At 41.3% G+C, this 26,536-nt stretch overlaps 1 protein-coding gene across 1 annotated transcript in view; it reads left to right on the top strand.

The window, feature by feature from the left end:
- Window positions 1–26,536, top strand: part of LOC144678828 (uncharacterized) — a 283,752-nt gene that overhangs the window by 5,217 nt on the left and 251,999 nt on the right. Inside the window, exons 2-3 of the mRNA XM_078538774.1 lie at window positions 15,669–15,826; window positions 21,708–21,886. Coding sequence (XP_078394900.1) covers window positions 15,669–15,826; window positions 21,708–21,886 — 337 coding nt within the window. The remainder of the gene's footprint in view (window positions 1–15,668; window positions 15,827–21,707; window positions 21,887–26,536) is intronic.

Here is a 26,536-nt window from a genome sequence, read left to right as displayed (position 1 = left end):
TGTCAAAGAAGCCTTGGCGAGTACCTGCAGTGCATCTTGTAGATGGTACACACTGCTGCTACTGTGCATCGGTGGTGGAGGGAGTGGATGTTGGATGGGGTCCCAATCAAGTGGGCAGCTTTGTCCTGGATGGTGTCGAGCTCCTTGAGTGTTCAAGGAGCTGCACTCATCCAGGCAAGTGGAGAGTATTCAATCACACTCCTGACTTGTGCCTTGTAGATGGTGGCCATGTTTTGGGGAATCAGATGATGAGTTACTCTCCATAGAATTTGCAGCCTCTGACCTGCTCTTGTAGCTGTTTGAGTTCGGTTTCTGGTCAATGGTAACCCCCGGGATGTTTATTGTGGGGGATTCAGCAATGGTAATGCCATTTAATATCAACGGGAGATGGTTGGATTCTCTCTTATTAGAGATGGTCATTGCTTGGCACTTGTGTGGCATCAGTGTTATTTGCCACTTACCAACCTAACCCTGAATTTTGTCCAGGTCTTGCTGTATATGGGCACGGACTGCTTCAGTACCTGAGGAATCGTGAACGGTGCTGAACATTGTGCAATCATCAGCGAACATCCCCACTTCTGACCTTGAGCCGTAGCTTCCAACTAGCGTCAGAAAGAAATAACCGGCAGGAATTAGAAGAAATAAGTACATGGGCACCTGCCATTGAAAATTACGCTGACCCTTTCGTTCACCGGAGCTGCTTAGGGCCTGCATTGAAAGACTCCTCGCAGGCTCTAGCAGAGTGCAGCTGTGTTGGATTCAAGGAGGCCGCGCCCCTTTTTTAAAGCACTTGCTGCCGTAAAGCGGGTAAGCTTAAAAGGCCAGTCAAATTAACAGGCCAGGGGAAGGTAAGCAGATAGGAGTTTGGGGCTGGGGGAGGAGTCAGAGGTCTGGGAGGGTGGGGGAGGGGTGGCGGGGTGCGAGGTCTGGGGCAGTGGGGGGTGTCGGAGGTTGGGGAGGTCGAAAGTTGGGGGGGGGGCATGTGTTGGTGGGGTCGTGGAGGGGGCGGGGGATCGGAGGTCAGGGGGTGGTCGGCGTGTGGAAGGAGCCCTGTTTGGGGGGGGCGCGATGCGGGAGTCTGAGGTGTGGGGGGAGTCCCGTGGGGGGTTTTGGAGGTGTGGGGGGAGACCAATGGGGGTGGGCTGGGTTTTTACAATAGTTACCCAGAAGTTAGAAGAGGTTTTAATTCTCCTAAGTTTTTCTGAATAACTATTGGTGTAACCCTGGTGGAACTATCCAAAATTTGCGATTTAAACCACATTTTTGGATAGTTCCCGGCGCAGCGCAATTGTCCAGAGGAAGTGTGAACTTCTGGGCAATTGCCATGCAAACCTTTACCTGGGAACATCTGAGAGGGTTTCCCCAGTGCATCTTTGGGGTACCCCCAAATCCGACGTTGGAGTGCTCGGAGATTGTGGCCCCTTATGATGGAAGAAAGGTAACTGATAAAGCAGCTGAAGATGGCTGGGCCTAGGACACTACCTTGAGGAACTCCTACAGTGATGGCCTAGAACTGAGATGATTAACCTCCAACAACTACAACCTTTTTCCTTTGTGCTAGGTATGACCCCAAGCAGTTTTCCCCCTGAATCCCATTGACCCCTGTTTTGCTAGGGCGCCTTGATGCCCTACTCGGTCAAGTGTGACCTTGATGTCAAGGGCAGTCACTATCACCCCACCTCTTGAGTTCAGCTCTTTTGTCCATGTTTGAACTACAAGTCTGTAATGAGGTCAGGAATGGCCCTGGCCACTGGAAGATCACAACTAATGCATTTACTATCTCTGCAGCCACTTCTTTTAAGACCTTAGAATACAGACCAGAAGATCTGTAGTTCTAATAATTTTACCTAGTGATTGCAATTGTCTTAAGTTCCTTCCTCCCTTTTACCTCTTGATTTTCAAGTATTCTTGGAATGTTTTTGTGCCTTCTACAGTGAAGCAGACATAAAATACCTGTTCAATGCTTCTGCCATTTCCTCATTTCCCATTATTAATTACCCAGTCTCACCTTCTAAGGAAGAAATGTTCACTTTAGCTACTCTTTTCCTTTTTAAACAAACTCTTACTATGTTTTTATATTTCTAGCTAGCTTTCTCTCAAACTCCAAAGGAAAAGGAGGTGGGATAGCTCTGTTAATAAAGGATGAGAGCAGTACAATCATGAGAAATGATTTTGGTTCAGAAGATCAAGATGTAGACTCAGTTTGGGTAGAGATAAGAAATTGCAAAGGAAAAAAGTCACTGATACGAGTAGTTTATAGGCCCCTGAATAGTAGCTATACAATAGGCCAGAGCATACATCAATGAATAATGAGGCTGCTGCAATAATCATGGGTGACTTTAATCTTCACATCAATTAGACAAATTAAATTGACAAAGCCTGGAGGATGAATTCATAGTCTATACTGGAACAGTTTCTGAGATCAATATGTTCTGGAACCACCAGGGACCATGCTATTTTGGGCCTGGCAATGTGTAATGAGGCAGGACTGATTAAAGACCTCATAGTAAAGGATCCTCTAGGCAAGAGTGATCATAACATGATAGAATTTCACATTTAGTTTGAGAATGAGAAATGTGGATCCATAACTAGTGTCTTAAACTTAAATAAAGGCAATTACAAGAGCATGAAGACAGAGTTGTCTAAAGTGGACTGGGTAAATAGAGAAGCAGTGGCAGACATTTAAGGAGATATTTCACAACTCTCAATAAGGATATATACCAATGAGGAGGAAAGACTGCCAAAAGTTTGCACAATCCATGGCTAATTAAAGAAGTTATGGGTGGTATCAAATTGAAAGAAAATACATAACAATACTGTGTAGATTAAGCTGGAGATTGGGAGAGTTTTAGAAACCAGCAAAGGATGACAAAAAACCAATAAGGAGGATGAAATTGGAGTATGAGAGAAAGCTGGCAAGAAATTTGAAAACGAACAGTAATAACTTCCACAAATGTACAAAAGTATATATAAGAGGTGGCTTGATTGAAACATAAGGGTTTTTTTTATTCATTCACGGGATGTGGGCTTCGCTGGCTAGGCCAGCATTTATTGCCCATCCCTAGTGGCCCTTGAGAAAGTGGTGGTGAGCTGCCTTCTTGAACTGCTGCAGTCCATGTGGTGTAGGTACACCCACAGTGCTGTTAGGAAGGCAATTCCAGGATTTTGACCCAGCGACAGTGAAGAAACGTTGATATATTTCCAAGTCAGGATGGCGAGTGACTTGGAGGGGAACTTCCAGGCAGTGTTGGACAGAGTGGATGTGGAAAGGATGTTTCTTCTTGTGGGAGAATCTAGAACTGAGGGTCACTGTTTTAAGAGTAAGACAGAGATGAGGAGAAATTTTTTTTCTCAGGAGGGTCATGAGTCTTTGGAACTCTCCCTCAAAGGGTGGTGGAAGCAGAGTCTTTGAATATTTTTAAGGCAGAACTAGATAGATTCTTGATAAGCAAGGGGGGTGGTGAAAGGTTATCGGGGGGTAGGCAGGAATGTGGAGTTGGGATTACAATCAGATCAGCCACGATCTTATAGAATGGCAAAGCAGGGGCCGAGTGGCCTCCTGCTTCTCATTTGTATGCTCGTATGTATTTTTGTATGTAAAAAGGAAAAGAGTAGCTAAAGCAAGCATTAGTGTGTGAGACTGGAGAATTAATTATGGAAAACAAAAAAATGGCAGAGGCTTTAAACAAGTATTTTGATTCTGCTTTCACGGCAGAAAACCCAAAAAGCATTCCAAGAATAGTAGAAAACCGAGAGGCAAAAGGGAGGGAGGAATTTAAAACAATCGTCGCTAGAGAAAAAGAATGGGAATGCTAATGGAACTTAAGGCTGACAAGTCCTCTGGACCTGATGGTCTGCATCTTAAGGTCTTAAAAGAAGTGGCTGTAGAAATAGTGGGTGCATTGGTTGTAATCTTTCAAAATTCCCTAGATTCTGGGAATGTTACAGCTGATTGGAAACTGCAAATGTCACACCTCTATTCAAGAAAGGAGGTGGGGGAGACATAAAGCAGGAAACTTTAGACCAGTTAGCCTAATGTCTTTCACTGGGAAAATGCTAGAATCCATTATTAAGGAGGTAGTAGCTGGACATTTAGAAAATCATAATACAATCAGGTAGAGACAACTTGGTTTTGTGAAAGAGAAATTGTGTTTGACAAATTAGATTTCTTTGAGGAAGTAACAAACAAGGTGGATAAAGGGAAAACAGTAGATGTAGTGTACTTGGATTTCAAAAAAGTATTTGATAAGTTAGGCATACAAGATTGCTACACAAGGTAAGAGCTTACGGTGCTGGGGCTGATATACTAGCATGGATACAGGGCTGGCTAGCTAACAGGAAACCGATATTGTGATAAATAGGTCATTTTCAGGCTCACTTATGGAGTGCCACAGGGATCACTGCTGGGGCCTCAACTACTTACAATCTATATTAATGACTTGAAGGAAGGGACTGACTGTATTATAGCCAAATCTGCTGACGATACAGAGTAGGGCAGGAAAGTAAATTGTGAGGAGGGTATGAAGAGTGTGCAAAGGATATAGATAGGTTAAGTGAGTAGGCAAAAATTTGGTAGATGGAATGTAATGTGGGAAAATGTGAAGTTGTCTACTTTGGTAAGAATGCTGCAGTACAAAGGGATCTGGGTGTCCTTGTACATGAGTCACAAAAAGTTAGTTTGCAAGTACAGCAAGTAATTAGCAAGGCAAATGGAAAGTTGGCCTTTATTGCAAGGGGAATGGAGTATAAAAGTGGGGAAGTCTTGCTACAACTGTACAGGACAATTGTGAGTATTGTGTACAGTTTTGGCCACCTTACTTAAGGGAGGACATACTTCCATTGGAAGCAGTTCAGAGAGTTTCACTAGGCTGATTACTGGGATATGAGGTTTGTCTTATGAAGAATGGCTATGAAGAATGGGGTTTTCAGTGTTTGGAATTCTCTTCCCCAGCAAGCAGTGGGAGCTGAGCCACTGAATATATTCAAGACTGAGTTGGACAGATTTTTGATTGACAAGGGAGTCAGGGGTTATGGAGGGCGGGGGGGTGTGGGACAGGCAGGAATGTGGATTTAAGGCCACAATCAGATTAGCCATGAGCTTACTGAATGGCGGAGCAGGCCCAAGGGGCCAAATGACCTACTCCTGCTCTTATTACTTATGTTTGGTGCTAGCACGGTAGCAAATATAAATGATGGTGCAGGCTGCCATCCTTTTTTTTTGGTTTACAAAGTTTTCTGTTTGCTGGGCTGAACAACAAACATTCATTGCAGAAAAATCCGTAGCCAGAAGTGAATGTTGTGAGTTGTGGCTACACTGAGAGCTCCAGCACCTTACAAAACTGTTTTTTAAAAATTCATTCTTGGGATGTGGGCTTCGCTTCGCTGGCTGGGCCAGCTGGGCTAGCATTTATTGCCCATCCCTAGTTGCCCTTGAGAAGGTGGTGGTGAGCTGCCTTCTTGAACTGCTGCAGCCCATGTGGTGTAGATACACCCACAGTGTTACAACAATCGACAACGGTTAATGGTTTCATGGTCATCATTAAACTTTTTAATTCCAGATTTTTACTGAATTCAAATTTCACCATCTGCCGTGGCAGGATTTGAACCTGGGTCCCCAGAGCAGTACCTCGGTTTCTGGATTACTAGTCCAGTAACAAATACCACCACACCATCGCCTCCCCTCCTCACCCAATGGAACGCGCTTGAATGTAGTTCTAATATAATCAGAGAATTAACCTGAAATCCAGATATCAGCCTGATAAGGCAGTGTTTTTATGCTCTGAAAGGGGAGCTTTGGCTATTTGTGTTGGTGCAAAATGCTCATTGATTCAATTAAGATCGAAACTTTCAATCCTCAAACTCTGGAACAATGGGGAGTGCGAGAATTCCACTGATTTCAAATGATATGGCATGTGCCCATAGTGATCTGTACCTCAACTCCATTTACCTGCTCTTTCTTCATATCCTTATCTAACAAAAATTCAACTAGTCTTAAATTTGAATTGACTCAAAATTCAATTCTGGGGGAGAGAGTTCTAAATTTCTACTAATGTTTTTGTGAGGAAGTGCTTCCTGATTTCACTCCTAAATGGCCTAGCTCAAATTTTGAGATTATGACCTTTCTTTCTTGGTCCATAGTAAATAATGAACGACTCAACTGTTGTGGAGAAGTAGGGTAGGATTTAATCTGCACTCTCTTATCCTGACAAATTTCAAACCTGGCACTTGCTGTTTTATACCAAAACCCTATTTTTTTTAACGAGGTCAGAGTATGACTAATTTTATTTGTGGGTTATGTTTGCTCTACAGGCTGATCTGGAGTAGTGTTTGCTTTGGCAAGGGAGAATGAGAGCTGATAGCACTTGTCCAAATTCAGCCAGATCAACTGATGAACGGCTAAACCAGTCCTGAGCCAGAAGCTCTTTTGTCCACATCTCTTGGACAGGCAGGATCAAATCTGGGGGCATACCAGTCATCACGGGACAGGTTAAATGTTTTACCATGGACAATAGCAACAAAGGTGAATGTAAAGGAGCAGTTAAGTGGATTGGCAGCTGCAAAAATATTGTGGCAAATGGAGGACCAAAAGATAGGCAGTGGATTTAGAAAGCGAAATTGTGAGTGCCTTGAGAGAAACTCTTCCAAGGATGGAATCAGGATGAAGTGGAGCTGAAGTGGGTCAGGGTTGTAGTTGTGAGGGATACAGAAATGTGGTTAGAGATGATCTATTATGTGATTGAGACCATGGGTATAGAGATATATCAGTAAGGTCAAGGGATGACTATGATTATAGATGGGAAACGTTATAGAAGACAACAGATCCATGAATTCAGAATAGTGAATAGTGAAATGAAAAGTGAAATTGCCAAGGGTGAGAAGTCTCTCAGTGGAGTGGCTGCAGGAGCAAAGGGAGAAAGATATTTAGGCTTGTGGATGGTGGCACTTTGCCCCAAAGTGGAACCTCCCCACCTGGCTATACTTTGCATCACCTTTCTTATCCAAACTGCCACAGTGGTGGTGGGTGGGGCCTTATCATCAAATCACACTTTTGTCTCTCCTGTGTCTCCTCCTTCAAGCACCTAACCCTCTTCCAATCTTCACAGTTTATGTAAGCCAATCCCATTTTCTCATCAAGATGTAAATTGTTTTGGGACATCCGGATGTCCTGCAAGGCGTACATCAATTCAAATCTTTGTTTTGTTCTTCTTGGTGTGTGCTAAGCCTAAATACCCCATCTCTAGATGACTATGTATTCCTAATATAATGAATGTTTCAGTAACCACACAGAATTCTATTTAACATTAGCTTGGATAAACCAATAATCCTGTGGATGTATGTAAGTGCACAATGGCAATATTTCAGCCTTATAACAAACATTTTCTATAAACAATGGTCTTACAACCTTTAAGATTTATATTAGGCTATACTATGGAAAGACTGCCACCACTATGGTCTAAACACAGGTGCAGCAGAAAATTGTTTTTAGCTTTGTAGCTGCAGAATGTAATTACAATCCCTCTCTGACGCAAATGCAATCTTGTAAGCAAAACTTTAAACATTGGTAAATATTTTTTGCATTCAAAATCCAATTCAGCTCAGTATCAAAAAATATGAAAAAATGCCCAAGATGATAGTGTGTAAATGCATTCGAGCACTGGAGCTGTGGAGTCGAATATAACAATTCAAATATGTTTATAATTCTGTACTATGTATGAATTTTATGAATTTAACCTCCAAATCCACTAACTCAATATTAATTTGTTCTTCTGGGACTTTAACCATTCAGGTAATAGGAGACAATTTAGTGATGTAACTGAGGAAACATTTATTAAGCAACATAAGTTATACTTAACAAAGCTAGGCAGTGACTTTACTGGTGTAACGTGGTTCTTGCTTCCCAGAGCATGACTGTAGTCTGTCTACCAACCAAGTACCACGCCAAGAGTCCACAGATGGCCCTTCTATCTCAGAACACAGCGTTTGGGACTTGACTGTCGGCATTAATTATGACAGCTATCAGTTTGTCTGGAAAGCCTTCTGGCCCCGTAGTCTGCCATCAAGGACTCCAGTGCAGCATCAGAAAAGCTTGGAATGTGTTTTGTCATCTCTTCTTCCTGCTCAAACTCCCTTCCCCAACCAGTTGCAGTACTTGCTTTAGCCAGCATTTGTCTCCCTTTTAAGAGTTGCAGGCTGGTTTTAAGTAGTGCAGGCTGGGTTTAAGTAGTGCAAGCTGGGTTTAAGTAGTGCAAGCTAGCTTTAAGCACAAATTTGGGGCCCTGCTTAGCCACTCAACTACATGTTTAGCACTGGTTGCACACAAATTAGCAGGCAGGCAGCACAAAATTGGCATGTTGCCTGCATGGAAGACAACTGAATTATAAAATAGTTGCAGCACAGAAGGAGGCCATTCTGTCAGTCATATCCATGCTTGCTGTCCGCACGAACAAATCACCTAGTCCCACTTGCCTGCCTTTTCCCTGTAGCCCTGCAGATTTCTTCTCTTCAGATAATTATCCAGTTCTCTTTTGAAGACCTCGATTTAATCTGCCCCCACTACACTCTCAGGTCGTGTAAAAAAGATTTTACCTCGTCATCTTTGCAACATTGCTGTGGGTTAATATGGCATTACAATCCCTGTGTATGTTTTTGGGAGCTATTGAAGTTACCTCCCTAAATTTCTTGCTGTTCGCATTTACTATGTACAATTATATAAAATTAGACCCACATACAGTAGTTAGTTACTTACACTGAAACTGCCTTTTAAAGTAAAGCATTATAGATATGATAGAATCAAATTTGTGACTTTGCTGACACTTTGTGGTCATCTACCAATTTGAAACTAGTACAAAATTTGCCAGAAGTGTCACAATTTCAAGATTCATTCTGTGGCATACCACTGAACGCAAAGCTTTTTTATAATAATATTTATCAGATTGCTATTTAATACTTGTGACACATCCATTTGAATTGCAGTACTGGATGAGACACAAGGTAGCCTGGTAATCAAAGCTGTCACTCAGTTGAAGAATGGAATTAGTGGCAATTGAAAAATCTGGCAGTGTTTGAGAGAGAGGAGCGGAAAACAAGAGTCTTGTTTGTGTGTATCTCTCTTTTTCATGAGGCTATGTGTAAAGAAAGGTCACTGAGGTACAGAAAATGAGTAAAGTTAAATGAATTATGCTGTGTTTACTGATATTCTAAAGAACTATGTTGAAATGTACTGTATTTTTAAATTGAAATTTTAGTTGTATTTTTAAATTGAGATGGATTGCCGTGAGATAAAGGGAAGTTTCAGCCTTTTGCACTGTCATCTTGAGGTGCTCAATTGGATTTACCTTACTCTGTTATAATAGCTGCTTTACCCATGTCAGTAAGATTGACCAATTAGTGCCATTGGATGCCCAATTGTGAGTCATTTTGTATGTAGGTTTCCATCTGCTTTAAACAGCTTTTTCACTTCAAAATTGTAACAATTAAGGTCTTTTCAGACAGTGGTGGATTTGAAACACTTAGTGGTGCTGACCTAAACACTTAGTGGTGCTGACCTGACCACTCCCTTCCTTATGCATGCTATTGAAAAGGACAAGCTCATGGAGTGTTGTTCTCAAAAAAACGATCGGCTTATTCTCTTCCAATTTATGTTCCTTTGAAATTGAAGCTGATTAGGGTAGAATTAAGCTAAGTTCCTTATGCTTATTCAAACCAATGAAATTAGATTTCTGGTTCATGATTTGTAAAGCAAAAAGTTATACTCCTTGATATATCTTCTAATAATGTAATAATTTATTTACTGGCATTAGGGAAATTTAATCTGAAAAGAAGTAACAACAGAAACAGCTAGTATTAGTGTAAAATTTTTATTTGCATATAGCACTTAAGCAAATTTGATTTTTTTAAAACTCATGTATTATGTTTCGAATAGTACTTGATTAAACAGAAGCTGGTTATGACATTACCGAAGGGACCATCTTCAGATAAATGGCAAGTGACAATATCTCATTTAATTTCATCTCATATCAACAGCATCAGCAGACTAAATGCTATTGTTAATGTAACAACAAACGAACAGATATATCAAATGCACGTTAGATTTTCTGAATGGAAGATTTCGTTCACAAAGGGTGAGTTAGCATTTATATGTGTGACATCCATCAACTAACCCCTAAAAATTTAAGGAGCTACGAGTTCTGCCTAGATGTTGCTCATGGTAAGTCAGGCAGTTTGGATGCACACATCTGCTTAAATATATTTCTTTTCAAATGGGTATAGTCAGGCGAGAAGGGGTAGAATGGCTCCCCTCTTTTACCACTCCGTCTTTGACTACAATGGGATTTTCTTTGTTTGCCAATTCAGTGTGTGTTTAATAGTTTGAGTGCTGTGAATGTAAAAGACACACAGACAAGTTTTCTTGTAAGGTTTTAAGAGAATATTGCACTGAACACCTCATCTAAATAAAAATAATAAAAACGATCCAACTCTCACGCACATGCATTCAAGGCTGCACACGCGCACACACAAGTACAGAGTGGGAGAACCGGTTAAGCAGTTTTTAAAGTCCAAAAAAAGCCAGTTCTATATGGATTTGGCGGATTGATGCGTTGAATGGTTTCAGAGTGGGCCTCGGGGTCTTTCTGAATTCTGTGACGGGATGCTGACGAATGGTCTATTTGGTCTCCTGGAGTCAGCAGCGGCTGGGTTGGCTTTTAGACTCTTCCCGTATCATATAGCTAGTCAAACAGACAGGCTTGAGTTTGCAGGTGATGGAGAGAGAAAAGGCGAGAGCTTATTCCCACTCAGGGTCCTGCTTCTTGTATTCTCTGGCTTGTAGAAAAAAGTTTCTTAAGACACAAAAGTTTACTCATCACATGATTGCCCTCTCTCCGACTGACCAGTTACCCAAACATGGTCATAGCAAGTTGATTCCAGGTCCATGGTTTAGAAATAATTAGATAATGGCTGCACAAGGTCCTTTCTTTGCCAGGGTCCATTATCCAAAGTGATTGCTTCTAATGGCTTGTTCCACACCCAGTTGAGTACATAGCTGCTGTCTGGATGTTTTGTGAATTGGTCAGGAGATGGGGTTATTTCTAGATACCTGACATCATTATTAACGACTGGAATTTGTAAGGTCAGTTATGCAAATGTTTGGCCATCTTAGAAGCTACTGTTTTAAGTCACTGAAATGTTGTCGTTCAGTCTTTTAAAACTGAACCAGTGATTTCAGCCTAATAAATAATTAAAGTCATTTTCGATATAGAGCATGATTTTATAACACAATTCCTAGAGATCCCCCCACCCCCCTCCATCCCCTGGAGGTAATGAACTAGTGTTTTTAGTTTGGTTCCTGGAAAATAAATATATCCTTTTCCCACTTTAGGGGCAGAATCTTCTGGCTGGCGTGCGGGTGACAGAGTCCGCACTTCAGCGCTTAAAATGTCGCGTGAGCGTCCCGACGTCAGCGCGCGGCATCACGATATTTCGGTCGGCGGGTGCTATGCAGCGGGACGCGTGCCCGCCATTAATTAAAGGCCTTGTTAAGGCTATTAACTCTCCAATCGGCCAGGATTTTGAGGGGCCCGTGCGAACCTCGGGTCGGCGCATGGGCCCAATGGACAGGTTGGTAAGTGATTTTTTTACAAGCCTCATCCAGTGGCGGGATGAGGTTTTATATCTGGTTTAAAAACTTTTAATAAAGTGTTTGTCTTCTTCACTGACATGTCCCATCTTGTGTGACATTTTCACATGAGGGGGACATGATAATGATTTTTAAATTTTTCTATTTTTAGAGTTTTACAGAGTTTCAGCGATCTCCCTGAGGCAGCACTTCGCCTCAGGGAGATGTGCGCACGAAAGAGCGCACTCTGGCAGTTGGGGAATTCCCCCACCCCCTGCCCACACAGGAAGCGCATAGTGCTTCCCGTTGGGTGACACGCTCGGTGGGCCGTAATTGGCCCGCCCACTTAAAATGGCGGGGCCCGTTTTGGCAGCGGTGATCGTCTGCCCGCCCGCTGCCGAGTTGGTCGGGCCCGCCCACCCATCAAGGGTAAAATTCTGCCCTAGGTGTGCCAGGAATGCATTCCGGGAATTTTTAGAAACCAGCATTTGGCAGGAATATTAAGACAGTAAATACTAATAGTGGGAGAATAATTGAATGTAAGACAAAGGTGCGGCTCCATTGGTGAGGAAGATGATGAGTAGGAATGTTGGTCTGAAAGGGGCTATGGGAAATTTTAAGTCCCCTTCTCTTGGGTTTTCATTTCCCACAATGCTGCTGGAACCTGATTCCCTCCAATAATGCCCAAACTCAGTAACTTCCTTCCGATAATTTTGAACTCTGTCTTAGAATGCTTCCCAATCCTGATGAAGATCAGGATTCTCCTACCCCAATTCCCAGACCCTGGGACCCCTTTGTCTGTGTTCACAAACACCTTAGACAGCAACACCAGCGATACCAAATTCCAGGAACTGCCCTAGAGTTCCCAGAAATTTCCTTTCTTACTGGTCGTGGAACCCCTTCCCAGAACTTGCACAACACATAACCGTCCCAGTGCTCTTAGGATCACTTTTCACTGCTGATAACTCCGTATCCCTGGTAACTATTTAGTATAACACCCATGGTTTTATAAACCTCCTGACCCATCTCTGGTGATTTGCTGGTATCAAGCAGGATAGAGAAAGACACATTTGGACAGATGAGAGAGGTCAGGGTGATACAGTGAAAAAGTCAGGCCTGGAGGGGGATATGACAAAGAGAGGGAGAGGAATCAATCATGGTAGATTTGAGTACTACAACAAAACATGCTGTAAAGAACAGTATACAGTCTACTCTTGTTAATTCTAAGTTCCTTTTTGCTCAAAAATTCAAAATATCCAGCTTTTTTTTCTAAGCCAGCAGCATTAAGGGACATAGGGCATATGTAGATGTATAGTTAGGTTTTAGATCAGCCTTGACCTTATTGAATGGCGGAATAGACTTGAATGGTTAAATGGCCTACGTTCCTATGTTCCTATTTTAATTAAGCAGCACAGAAGGTAATTTGTGCTTGAAAAATTTCACTAACGGTAATATGAATTAAGGAATATATTGTAAAATATTTATTAACTTAATATTTTACAATGTAGGAGTTGATTTCTATATACACTAAGCTAAAATCACCACTAACATAGGTCAATATTTTTGAAATATAGAGAATTTGAATGCTTTGCAAGTTCAAGTAATATATTGCATGTATCCATAAAAGATGAAAATTATGTGAAATATGTTAGTGTCTCAAACTAATGGATTAATAGGTTCTGAAACATAAGTACATTATAAAAATGCTGTCTGCTGCAACTGTGTAACACATGTTGGATTGTAAAATCTTTCAAGTACTACAATTATCTGCGGCATGATTGCTCTAATTGATGAATGTAACTGCCATTTAATACTTGGTGGCTGTATAATAAAAATTAAATGTTTAGAGGAAAGGATTCCAGCAAAGTCTTGCAATGAGATTGCGCAACAGTTTTTGATCATTTTATTTTTCTCCCTCCTTTTAAAGGCTCCAGTTCACAAAATATTTCTTGGCCAAGACAATGGATAAATGATATTTGCAAATGTTAAATTTACCATTAAGCCAGCTACTGTGCTACGATTATGCATGTGCAGCCTTTATGCTTCACCCACTTCTCCATTCCCAAGCGCTTGGTTACTTCTTGGTTCACTTTTTGCAATTTGATCCAGATCCAGAACTATCTTGTATTACGGTGAGGGGAGAAGTGGCAGAATGGCTCCCCTCTCTTTCTACCCTTCAGTTGTGCACACCAGGTGTTTTTTTTTAAGAATTTGCTTGCCAATTCAGCGAGCGTTTAACTGGTTAAGTGCTGTGACTGTAAAGGACTCACACAGACAGGTTTTCTTGTAAGTTTTGAAAGGGGAACAGTATTTATTGTGGTTAATGCCCATTGTAAAAATAACAAAACTGCTCCAACTCTCACAAACACATGCATTCAAGAGTTCATAAACACACACTAAGTAAGTTACAAGTGGGAGGGTAGGCTAAATTGTTTGAGTCCAAAAAAAGTCAATTGTATACTAATCCTATAGATTGATGACTTGGATGGTTTCAGACTGGACTTGATGGTCTCTCTGGATTCTGTGTCGAGATGATTTAGACATGTAGACGAGTGATTTCTGTCTTTTCTTCTGGAGACAGCAGATGCTGGGTTGATTTTGCAGATGCTGCCTGAGGTGTGTGGCTGGTTAAAGACAGGTAGGGCACAGGAATCTCAGGCTCTTTTCCAGTCTCACTCCGACTGGCCTGGAAAAGAGCAGTTTCACACAGAAGGTTAGCATGTTCACCTCATGATCTCCTTTCACAAACTGGCCAGTTTCCTAAGCATGGTCATAATAAGCTGGTTCCAGGCCCCTTCTTTAAAAATGATTAGATTATATGGTCGATGGAGTTCATTTTTAAGCCGGGGTCCATTGTCCAAAGTGATTGAGTCTAATGGTTAGACCACACCCAGCTGAAGACACAGGTTATGTCTGGATTTTTTCTGAATGGCCTAGGAGTTGGGTCATTCACATTTGGCTAAGTTGATTGTGTTACAACCAGGTGAGGAGGGATAGGATGGCTTCCCACTCTTTTCCCATTCCTTGGTTGACAGCAAAGGTTTTTGTTTTAAAGGAATATGTTTGCCAATTCACTGAGTTGGTCACACCACGTAGACAGACACAGACATGTTCCCTTGAGTTTTTTTTAAAAGGAAAGAGAATAGTATTTATTGTACTTAACCTTGTCTAAGTAAAATAATGAAAAAGCTCCAACTTCCACCCCCCCCCCTCCACACACACACACACACACACAAACACACACATATTACAAAATGAGAGGATAGATTAATCAGTTTAGAGTCCATTAAAGTTAAAGGGTACACAGCTCTTGGAGGTTGGTGACTTGGCTGGCTTCGGGCGGAACTTGCTGATGGTTTTGTAATTTGTAGGGTACAACTATATAAATGTACGGCCATCTAGAGAGCTGCTGTTTAAGTCACTTAAAATGCTGTTGTTCAGTCTTATCTGATGGTTTCACCCTACTCAACAGATAAAGTCATTTTCAATATAAAACATGGGGCTGAATTTTCCCCCCGTTGGGGGCGGGCGGGCGCGTGCAGGCACACTTACGATCGTTACCTCCGATTGGGGGCGCGGCGCCATTTTACGTAGACAGGCCTCAGCGTGACGTCTGCAGGGAAGTGCTATGCGCTTCCTGTACGGATGGGGGGAATGCCTAAAATCGAGAGTGCGCTCTTTTGCGCATGCGCACGAAAGAGCGCACTCGTCTCCCTGAGGCTAAGTGCTGAAGTTCTAAAGAAGAGTCGTAAGGACTCAAAACGTTAACTCTGGTTTATTTTCTCCACAGATGCTGTTAGACCTGCTGAGTTTTTCCAACATTTTCTGCTTTTGTTTCAGATTTCCATCATCCGCAGTATTTTGCTTTTACATACTTTGTGGCTTGTGGACGTATATAGCATTGCAGTGGAAATATGCCACAACGTTACCCTGATATATTATTTAAAAATGGGTTAATCCTTACAATGACAATAAAGATTTGTGAACCTGATAATATTAAGATATTAGGGCTAAATATTAATATCGTTATACTAAGAAAAATTATTTCTTGCAGGTTGAAGAACATCAGTAGATTTAAGGACTTGCTGTCTCGACTTCATTTTGTACCAATTCCTGTCTATGCTCTGGGAAACTGGATCCCTGCTATCTTCTATGCCTGGAGATGTCAAGAGCACAACTGTGGGCTCGCTCAAATTGTCTTCACTTCACCAGGTATAATTAATGATTTTTAAAGTGGAATATTTTGGTGCTTAGAGTTAGTCGTTGTTTCATGAACATGAATCGAATCGTACACTCACTGCCATTAAACCTAATGGTTATGAACTTTCCATAGTGTTATTACTAGAATACAAAGTGAGTAAATATTCAAAACAGGAATAATAAAATAAGCTAATGGGATGATAGCTTTAGGAAAGTAACCAGGTTCAGCTGATGATCATCCCAGAATACTAAAGGAGGTTTAAGAGAGGCTAACTGAGATACTAACCATCATTTTCCCCAAAGTCTTGGAAAGAAATACTACCAATTGTTTGTAGGATGCTAAATGTTTATACCTGTGTTCAGGAAAGGAGAAATTACTTTTGCCTTGCTTTTTATGGTGAATTTGTGGATAGTGCCAAAGTGCATCAGAGGCAAACATCAGTACCTTATCAGTGCCATAAAGAAAAGCCTCATCCCAAGCAATGCCATTTGCACAGAAGTTTTTATCTAATGGTTTAAACTATATTAAAGTTAATTTTAGAAAAATATTATTTTTGATTTTTTTTCTACTGGTTGTGTTTCATGCCTATTTTTGTAATTTTCTTCTGTTGATGTGTAACTCAAATTTGTCAAAGTAGACATGGATTTGTAGTTTCACAAAAACAAGACAAATAAAATGAAAGAAATTGCAATTATGTATCATCTTTTGTAACCTCAAGACAAACTAAAGTGTTTCACAATCAGTTTTGTTTTTGAAGTGCAGTGATGTTCTGTTGCAAATACAGAAGTCAATTTTTGTACAGCAAGGCACACCAGCAGAAAATGAATGGATGACCAGCTTTCATTGTGCTTTTGGTTGAGAAGTACGGCCTCTTTTCTGTGCCATATCATTTTATGATTCTAAGATGGTCTCATCTTAATTATTAATACTTTTTTTTGCCAGGTTTCATTATAGCAATATAATTACTGCTAAGTAGTGATTACTTAATATATTAAAAATGCTTTTGGGTGGAGAGTTCCTAGGAATTTTTGTCCTCTGAAAAGGGATATACATTTTTCTGGAACTATACAAGCAACTGCAATCACCCTAACTGTCTTATAAGACTAGTGAAGTGACTTTTACATGGAAACACTGGATCGACTCATTTTATAATGCATATTTAGAGTACTGTAAATATACTGGCACAGTGTTGATAGTTCTCAGTTTTAAAAATGGACGTATATAGTTTTCTGATGGTTAACATCAGCATTGTCCTCCTGTTCCTCCCTGATTTGGGAAAGAAAAATCTACTGTCCAAAACATGTGATTAACCAATGTCTTGCAATTTATTCTGGGAACTAGGAGGTCTCTTCAGTTTAACTAAAAGACTTAATCAGTGTAGCCCTAAGTTAGGAAGGATGCCTTCAAATGTTTCTCTTTATAAACATAGGGCCCCTGTTACCATGCATAGGCTGAAAACACCTAAACATATTTTGCAGTTTTTGTAACAATTTCCGTTCAGCATGTCAGTTTTGACCTGATGAAAACAGGCCTGCAGTTCAAATTGGGTCTTTTAATTTTCTTGTAAATGTAAAAAGGTTTATTTTAAAATTATTTTCTTTTAACTACAATTTATAACTTGGAGGATAGACAGACAATGTGCTCTGAGACATATAGCTCCTAATTTTCTGAGAGGGGTGTAAGATTGACCAGGAATGAGAGAACATATAGTTATTTTTGGACATGAAACTACATCCTGAATTGCCCTAAACATTCAGAATTTTCTACTCTATAGGTCAGATTGGTAGTCAAGAAAAGGGAATAGTTGTTTTTATCCTGGGGTCAGGATTAATACAATTTACAATAATGCATTCAACTCTCAAGCTAATTTAGGGTTTGTTTCAATTTTGGAGTAATGTATTATGTAATAATATTGTTAACAAAGGCTATGGGCTCTGACAACATTCTGGCATTAGAACTGAAGATTTGTGCTTCAGAACTTGCCATGCCCCTATCCAAGCTGATCCAGCACAGCTACAACACTGGCATCTACTTGACAATGTGGAAAATTGCCCAGGTATATCCTGCCCACAAAAAGCAGGACAAATCCAACCCAGCCACTTGCCACCCCATCTGTCCACTTTAGATCATCAGCAAAGTAATAGAGCGGGTAATCAGCAGTGCTACCAAGCTGCACTTGTTCAGCACTAATCTGCTCACTGATGCTCAGTTTGGGTTCAAACTGAGCTCCTGACCTCATTATAGCCTTGTTCCAAATATGGACAAAAGAGCTGAACTCCAGAGGTACAGTGAGAGTAACTGGCATCAAGGTAGCATTTGAGTGAGTATGGAATAAAAGAGCCCCAGCAAAACTGAAGTCAATGGGAATCGTGGGAAAACTCTCCACTGATTAGTGTCATAACTGACACACAAAAAGATGGTTGTGGTTGTTGGAGTTCAATCATCTCTGTCCCAGGACATTGTTGCAGGAGTTCCTCAGGGTAGTGTCCAAGGCCCAACCATCTTCAGCTGTTTAATCAATGACCTTCCCTCAATCATAAGGTCAGAAGTGGGAATGTTTGCTGATGACTGCACAATGTTCGCACCATTCATGACGCCTCAGATACTGAAGGAGTCTGTGTCCATATGCAGCAAGACAAAAGAACACAGGAGCAGTAGTGGGCCATTTGGCCCATTAAGCCATTTAATAAGATCATGGCTGATCTGGTTGTAGTCTCAGCTCCACTTTCCTGTCTGCCCCCATAACCCTTGACTCCCTTGCCTAACAAAAATCTGTCTAACTCTAACTTGAATAAATTCAAAGACCCAGCCTCCACTACTTTCTGGGGAAAAGAATTCCACACACCACTGACCCTTTGGGTGAAAATATTTCTCCTCATTTCTGTCTTAAAAGGGAGACCTCTTATTTTTAAACTATAATCCCCTAGTTTTAGTCTCCCCCGCAAGAGGAAACATTCTCCGGGTATCCACTCTATCAAGTCCCCTCAGGACCTTATAACTTTCAATGAGATCACAGAGGTGCCTCAGGGTGATAAGTTTTTAAAATTTTAATAAAGAGAGAAAAAAAATTTAAGTGCCACATGAGCTGGGACATGTCAATGAACTTTAATGGAAAGATTTATTTAATTTATAAACCCTTCATGAACCTCATCCCGCCCATGGATGAGGTTCCATGAAAAATGCGAAGGCCGCCTGTGTGAGCTGAAAATCTAAATGATGCGCGGTGATGTCGGGATGCACGCCCAACATCACTCTGCGCCATTTTACGCCTAGGCAAGTGGGCCCTGCCCCCGCTCGCCAAGCCGAAAATTCTCCACCGTGTGCTCTTATCTTATGTAGTAACCTTTGATGTGGTACCTCATCAAATGCCTTTTGGAAACCCAAGTGCACCATATCTACTGGTTCCCCTTCAATCACCTTGAATGCTACTTTGTCAGAAAACTCTTATCAAATTAGTTAAGCATGATTTCCCTTTCACAAAGCCATGTTGGTTCTGCCTGATCAAATCATGATTGTCTAAGTATCCTGCTATAATCTCCTTAATAATGGATTCTACCACTTTTGCTATGATCAATGTTAGGCTCACTGGCCTATAGTTTCCTGCTTTCTGCCTCCCTCTTTTCTTGAATAAAGATGTTACATTAACTATTTTCAATCCGCTGGAACTTTTCCAGGATCTAAGGAATGTTGGAAGATTATGACCAATGCGTCTGCTATCTGTGCCGCCACTTCTTTTAGGACCCTGGGATGCAGGCCATCAGGTCCTGGGGACTTTCAGCCTTTAGGTCTAATAGTTTTCCTGGCACACTTTCTCTGGCGAAGATGATTGTATTAAGTTCATCCCTCCCTATCATCTCTTCATTTTCAAGGATCTTTGAGAAGTTTTCTCAGTCCTCTATTGTGAAGACAAACACAAAATACCTGTTCAACGCCTCTGCCATTTCTTTGCTTTCCATTATCAATTCCCCAAACTCACTCTCTAGAGGGCCAACACTAGCTTTAGTTACTCTTTTCCTATTCAAATACTTGCACAGTGGAAACTCTTAGTATCTGCTTTTATATTACTAGCTAGCTTTCTCTTACACTCTGCTTTCTGCCTCTTTATTCTCTTCAGCCATTCTTTGCTGGTTCCTAAATCTGTCCAATCCTCTGACCTACCATTAATCTTTGCAGATTTGTACAGTGCTTCTTTCAATTTAATACTATCCTTAACTTCTTATTTAGCCATGGTTTCTAGTTTCCCTGTTCACCTTAGCCAACTCTACTTTCATACTCTCATAGTTACCTCTATTTAGGTTTAAAACACAAGTCATGGACCCACGCTTCTCTATTTCAAACTGAGCATGAAATTCTATCATGTTGTGATCGCTTTCACCTAGAGGCTCCTTTACCATGAGGTTATTGATTAATCTTGTCTCATTGCACATTATCAGGTCTAGGATAACCTGGATAACATTCAGGCTTGGGCTAATAAGTGGCAAACAACATTCATACCACACAAGTGCCAGGCAATGACTATCTCCAATAAGAGAGAATCTAACCACCTTCCCTTGACGTTCAGTGGCATTCCCATCACAGAATCCCCCACTATCATTTTCCTGGAGGTTATCATTGACCAGAAACTGAGTGGGACTAGCCATATAAATACTGTGACTCCAAGAGCAGGTCAGAGGCTAGGAATTCTGTGGGGAGCGACTCACCTCCTGACTCCCCAAAGCTTGTCAACCATCTACAAAGCACAAGTCAGGAATGTGATTGAATACTTTCCACTTGCCTGATTGAGTGCAGCTCCAACAACACTCCAGAAGCTTGACGCCATCCAGGACAAAGCAGCCTGCTTGATTGGCACCAGAATCACAAACATTCACTCCCTCTACTACTGACGCACAGTAGCAGCAGTGTGTACAATGTACATGATACACTGTGGTAACTCACCAAGGTTCCTCCGACAACACCTTCCAAATCCATGACCTCTACCACTTCGAAGGATGAGGGCAGCAAATGCATGGGAACACCACACCTCCAGGTTCCTCTACAAGCCACATACTGACTTCCTTCACTGTCGTTGGATCAAAATCCTGGAACTCCCCTCCTAACAGCACTGTTTGTGTACCTACACCATATGGACTGCAGCGGTTCAAGACAATAGCTCATCACCACCTTCTCAAGGACAATTAGGGATGGGCAATAAATGCTGGCCTAGCCAGCAATGCCCACGTCCAATGAACAAATTTAAAAAAAAGCTGAGGTGTGAAATGCCATTAATGTTTACTGTACATCGGCAACAAACTCCAATTAAATATCAGGAAAACTGAAGCGGTTGGTTTCGGTCCGCACTCCAAACCCTATTCCCTAGCTGCTGACTCCATTCCTCATCCTGGCAACAGTCTAAGATTCAGCCAGTCTGTTTGGTGTCACATTTGATCCTGAGATGAGCCTCTGACCTCACACTCTCACTGTCACTAAGACCGCCTATTTCCACCTCTGTAATGTTGCCTGACTTTTCCCCGTCTCAGCTCATCTACTGTTGAAACCCTCATTTGTACCTTCATTTCCATAGACTTGACTATTCCAGTGTACTACTGGCTGGCTTCCCACATTCAAGCTCAAGCTCTAAAATTCCCTCCCTGCACCTCTCTCTCTCTCTCCTCTTTCCTCCTATAAGACACCCCTTAAAACCTACCTCGTTGACTAAGCTTTTGGTCATCTGACTTAATATGTTCTTATGTGATTTGGTATCATATTTTGTCTTATAATGTTCCTGTGAAGCCCCTTGGGACGTTTCATTGTCTTAAAGTTGTTATATAAATATAAGTTGTTCTTGATGTTAAACTGATAAAATTGTATGGATTGGTATCACTACATTCTATAACAATAAGCATTTTGTTACAGAATTAAAATTAACAATCGTTACCAAACGACTGGATGCTAGATATGACTGGATAATGAAAAGCTGGAGATCAGTACCGTATATTCTCAGGGATGGTGGAGATGGGTGTGACATTTCACATGGAGTAAAAGGTGCTGTGGCTTTGGTCTCTGATGAAGGGAACTGTTCATACTTCACAAAGGTACTGCTTAAAATGATTTCTATTTGTAAGATCCTTTACTGAGTGTGTCTGTGCCCCTAGCTGAATCCCTGGGCACAAGGCAGAATATTTTAATTGCTTTGGGTAACTAGTGATCCCTTTTTCATGGAAAAAATGGTTAATTTGGCATTGAATAACATTAAGCTGTGTACAAATTCTGATAAATGTACTGCAGTAGTTCTAAATTATAACTTAGATTTATGGTAGCCTATAACTGGTGAGTTGATTGCTAAAATTAAAGGCCAGCAATAATGATTACATATTACAAATATGCAGTTCAGTTGTTGCAATGGTCACCCCCAGTTTTAAATACGGAACAGAATCAATTGTTCACAAGAACGTAGTTTTATAACTGTAAACCTTTTGGAAGAACAAAAATTCTGTTTATCTTTTTAATGATTTAAAAATACAGTAACTGTCGAAATTTTTTCTGCTGACTTTTATGGGCATTTTTAATCATTCTTATTGTTAATTATTTTGTATCTTGTATTATGGCTCACTCATGTACAAGACTCCCTTTTCCGCAAGTCTTGAACAGCATCCATCCTTGCTTTGCTTTCTTTGTCGCTAAGATTGAGACCATTTGATCAGCTGCCTCTGCTGCTCTCCTTCCTCCACTTAACTCATCAGACCAAACTTCCTCTAAGGTTCCCCTGCCCTGAACTCACATATTTCTCTAGTTTTTTTCCTGCCTCCCCTAATGACCTTTTCAAGCTTATCTTGTCGATGACACTCACTTCCTGGTCTCAATGTTAGCTGATATTGTTAACAGTTTTCTCTCTTCGAGTACTGGCCCCCTCTCCTTTGAATTTGCTGTCATCACCCCTCTCTTCAAAAAAAACAACCCTTGACCCCTGCATCACCATCTCCAACCTCCCTTTCCTCTCCAAACTACTTGAATGTATAATCGCCTCCCAAATATATGCCTATCTTTTCTGGAACTCTATGTTCGAATCCCTCTTATAGGGCTTCTGTCCCTGCCATGTTACTGAAATGGCTCCTACCAAAGTCACAACTGAAATCCAGTGTGACTGTGACAAAAGTAAACTGTCCCTTCTCATACTTCCCGACCTATCTGCAGACTTTGACAGGGTTGACACACTGTGCTTTTCTAATGCCTCTCCAGCTGGGTGGAGCTGCACTCACCCTACTACTGATAGCTGGAGTATCACATGCTGTGGCTCCTCTGACCACTCCTGCACCATTATCTCTGGTGTACCAAGATCTGTCCTTGGCCCCCTTCTATTTCTCATCTGCATACTGGTAACATCATCCAAAAACACAGCATTAGTTTTCACTTGTTTACTGATGACACCGAGATCTACCTCACTACCACCTCTCTCGACTTTCTACTATTGCTAAATTATCAGACTGCTTGTCTGACATCCAGTGCTTTGTTCCTCTTTTACCTCCTGTGTACAGTGCCTCCCCACCCCCACTGCCTCCCCTGACCTCCCCACCTCCACCAACTCCCTTCTCCCCACCATCGGAAGCCATGCTGTCAGCAACCATGATCTGGAATTCCCTCCCTAAACCTCTGGCAAAGATTTATTTGTCCATTGGCCTGATCATCCCCAATTAGATATCTATAATGGAGGTGGGATTTTAATGGAGATCCAGCCCCCGAAACTCCAGTTGGGCCCTCACCTGTGTTGCTGAGCAGACCTGTACGCTGGATTAATCCTGAAATTCAAGTCACTTGGCAGTAAGCATTTATCAACTAACAAGATATGAAGTTGTGCTGATCTCAAGTGATGGCTTCTCTTTTTTCCTGCATATGTGAAATGTTATAGTCTCCAGATTGAAGTTGCCCCGATGACAAAGCTAATGATAAGAGTTTGCATTATGGGGAATCACCAGAGTAAACCAAAGTTTTGCCATTTCACAAAACATATATAATGCTCAGTGCACCGTTCTGTGTGGTTATATTAATTTTTTTAAAAATGGAGTGGAGTATAGGGACAAAAGTCAAGCAGAAAATTACATAATCTATGTTATACTTGCCATATTATTTAGTAGAAACTTTCATGGATTTCATCTCATTGTAATGTTTATTGTTTTGTGTTGGTTTTCCTATTTCATTTTTCTCGCATTCCTCTTGAAGGTAATGATTCACACTGGGTTACATTTCATTGGTGATAATGGTTATCCGTGGGCTATTCTGTGGGCTGTTTAACGATTGGGTCATTACAATATCAAATTTGTCCCTCTCACAATATACTTCTCAGGGATGCATGCCATTCCAGGGTGAAAGGATGAATACCAATTAGGCTTGGGGCCTAATTTCCACACCCCCGACCACCTGGTCCCTTGCTCAGTATTGACCGTGAGCTCTGGAATCCCATCTCCTAGTTTAGTCTCTCTACCTTTATCTCCTTTTAAGATGTCCCTTAAACCTACCTATTTGACTTTGGTCACCTGTTCTAATATCTCCTTATGTAGCTAAATGTCAAATTTTATTTGATTATGGTCCTGTGAAGCACCTTAGGTATGCCTTCCTATGGTAAAGGTGCTATTTAAATGCAGGTTGTTTTGTGGCTTTTGTACTGCTCAGATGGAATTGGCAAGCTAAGTACACACTATTCAAAATGTTAGTTTATATAACTTGGTGTATATCATGCAGAATAGGTGTACACCATGCAATACAAGGGCAGAGAGAGGGAAGAGTTTCTGAAGTGTGTTCAGGAGAATTTTCTAGATTAGTATGTTTCCGGCCTAATATGGAAGGAGGCGTTGCTGGATCTGGTTCTGGCGAATGAGATAGGTCAAGTGGATCAACTTCAGTAGGGGAGCATTAAGGAGACAGTGATCATAGCTAACCTAAACCTTATGATACTATGGAAAAGATGAAGGAGCAATCCAGAGTAAAAATAATGAATTGGGGAGGACCAATTTCAATTGAGTGAGAATGAATCTGACCCAGATAAATTGAAAACAGAGAATGGCAGGCAAGACTGTACAGAACAATGGGCTGCCTTTAAAGAGGAGTTGGCTTAGCCAAGTCAAGGTACATTCCCATGAGGAAAAAGGTAGGACAAACAAAGCCGGAGCTTCCTAGGTTACGAAAGAAATACAGAATAAGATGAAGCACAAAAAGGGTATGTATGACAGATATCAGTAAGAGAGAAATTACGGAGACACTGGTTAGTCTTCCAATCCTCCTTTGATACAGGGCTGGTGCTGAAGGACTGGAGAATTGCAAATGTCACAATCCATGGTGAAAAATGTGTGCAAGGTAAAACCTAGCAACTACAGGCCTGTCAGTTTAACCTCAGTGATGGGAAAGCTTTTAGAAATAAGATCTGGAACAAAATTAACAGTCACTTGGACAAGTGTGTTTTAATTAAGAAAAACCAACATGGATTTGTTAAGGAGAAATTATGTTTAACTAACTTGCTTGGGTTTTTGATGAGGTAACAGAGAGGATTAATGAGGGTAATATGATTAATGTGATGTACTTAGACAACAGAAAGACATTTGATAAAGTACCACAAAATAGGCTTGACCCATGAAATAAAAGGGATAATTGCAGCGTGGATATGAAGTTGAGGGTGACAGGAAACAAAGAAGGTATATAAAGTGGATCCCCAGTGGTCAGATTAGGACTACTGCTTTTCTTGACCTATATCAATATTCTACCCTTGGGTATGCAGGGCACAATTTCAAAATTTGCAGATGACACAATACTTGGAAGCATTGTGAACTGTGAATAAGATAGTGATAGACTTCAAGAGGACATAAAGAAGCTGGAATGGGTGGATATGTGACAGATGAAAATTATTGCAGAGAAGCGTGAAGTAATATATTTTGATTTGAAGACTGAGGAGAGACAATATAAAATAAAAGATGCAATTCTAAAGGGGGTGCAGGAGCATGGGGTACTGGGGATATACATGCACAAATCATTGAAGGTGGCAGAGCAGGTTGAGAAAGTGGTTAGTAAGGCACACAGCATCCTGGGCTTTATAAGAAGAGTCACTGAGTACAAAAGCAAGGATGTTATGATGAACCTTTTATAAAACACTGCTTTGGCCTCAACTGGAGTAATATTTCTGATTCTGGCCATCTGGATTCAGTGCAGGAAGCACTTTAATGACATAACCAGGTGAGGAAAGATGAGTACAGTTGCATATTCAACTATATCCTGCTGTGCGCACTAACCCACCTGTCACTCTGCCTTGCCAAACCTATTCAGTCATACATCTTTCCTCACTACATCACTCCTCACCCCGTTACCTTGCAAGCACCATGAGGCACTGTCACCGGTACTGGGGAAAAAGGGAGTTGTATCACTGGGGCGGCCTTCACCTGAACTGCACTGGGACCCATGTATTAGCAAATTGTATAACTAGGGCTGTAAAGAGGGCTTTAAACTAAATAGTTGCGGGAGTGGGAGTAAGTGCAAGAGGGTGCATGGGTGGTTGGTTGTTTGCAGAATTGCTTTGTGTCAGTGGCATGGGACAGAGAGGGGGGAGCAGAGTGCGTGAGAAGAGTGATCATTGCGTGTAGTTCTGAAGTTGCTTCATTGGTGCAACCTACGTGAATCTTGCATTAATAAGGACATCCCGGGCAGCAATGTGAGCAGCTGGTGCTGCATTACCCTCATCATCTCCCTCCTCTTCAGCTCTCTCC

This window comes from Cetorhinus maximus, chromosome 3 (assembly GCF_964194155.1).
Source record: "Cetorhinus maximus chromosome 3, sCetMax3.hap1.1, whole genome shotgun sequence".
Classification (NCBI taxonomy): Eukaryota; Metazoa; Chordata; class Chondrichthyes; order Lamniformes; family Cetorhinidae; genus Cetorhinus; species Cetorhinus maximus.
This window is presented reverse-complemented; position numbering and strand designations above follow the sequence as displayed.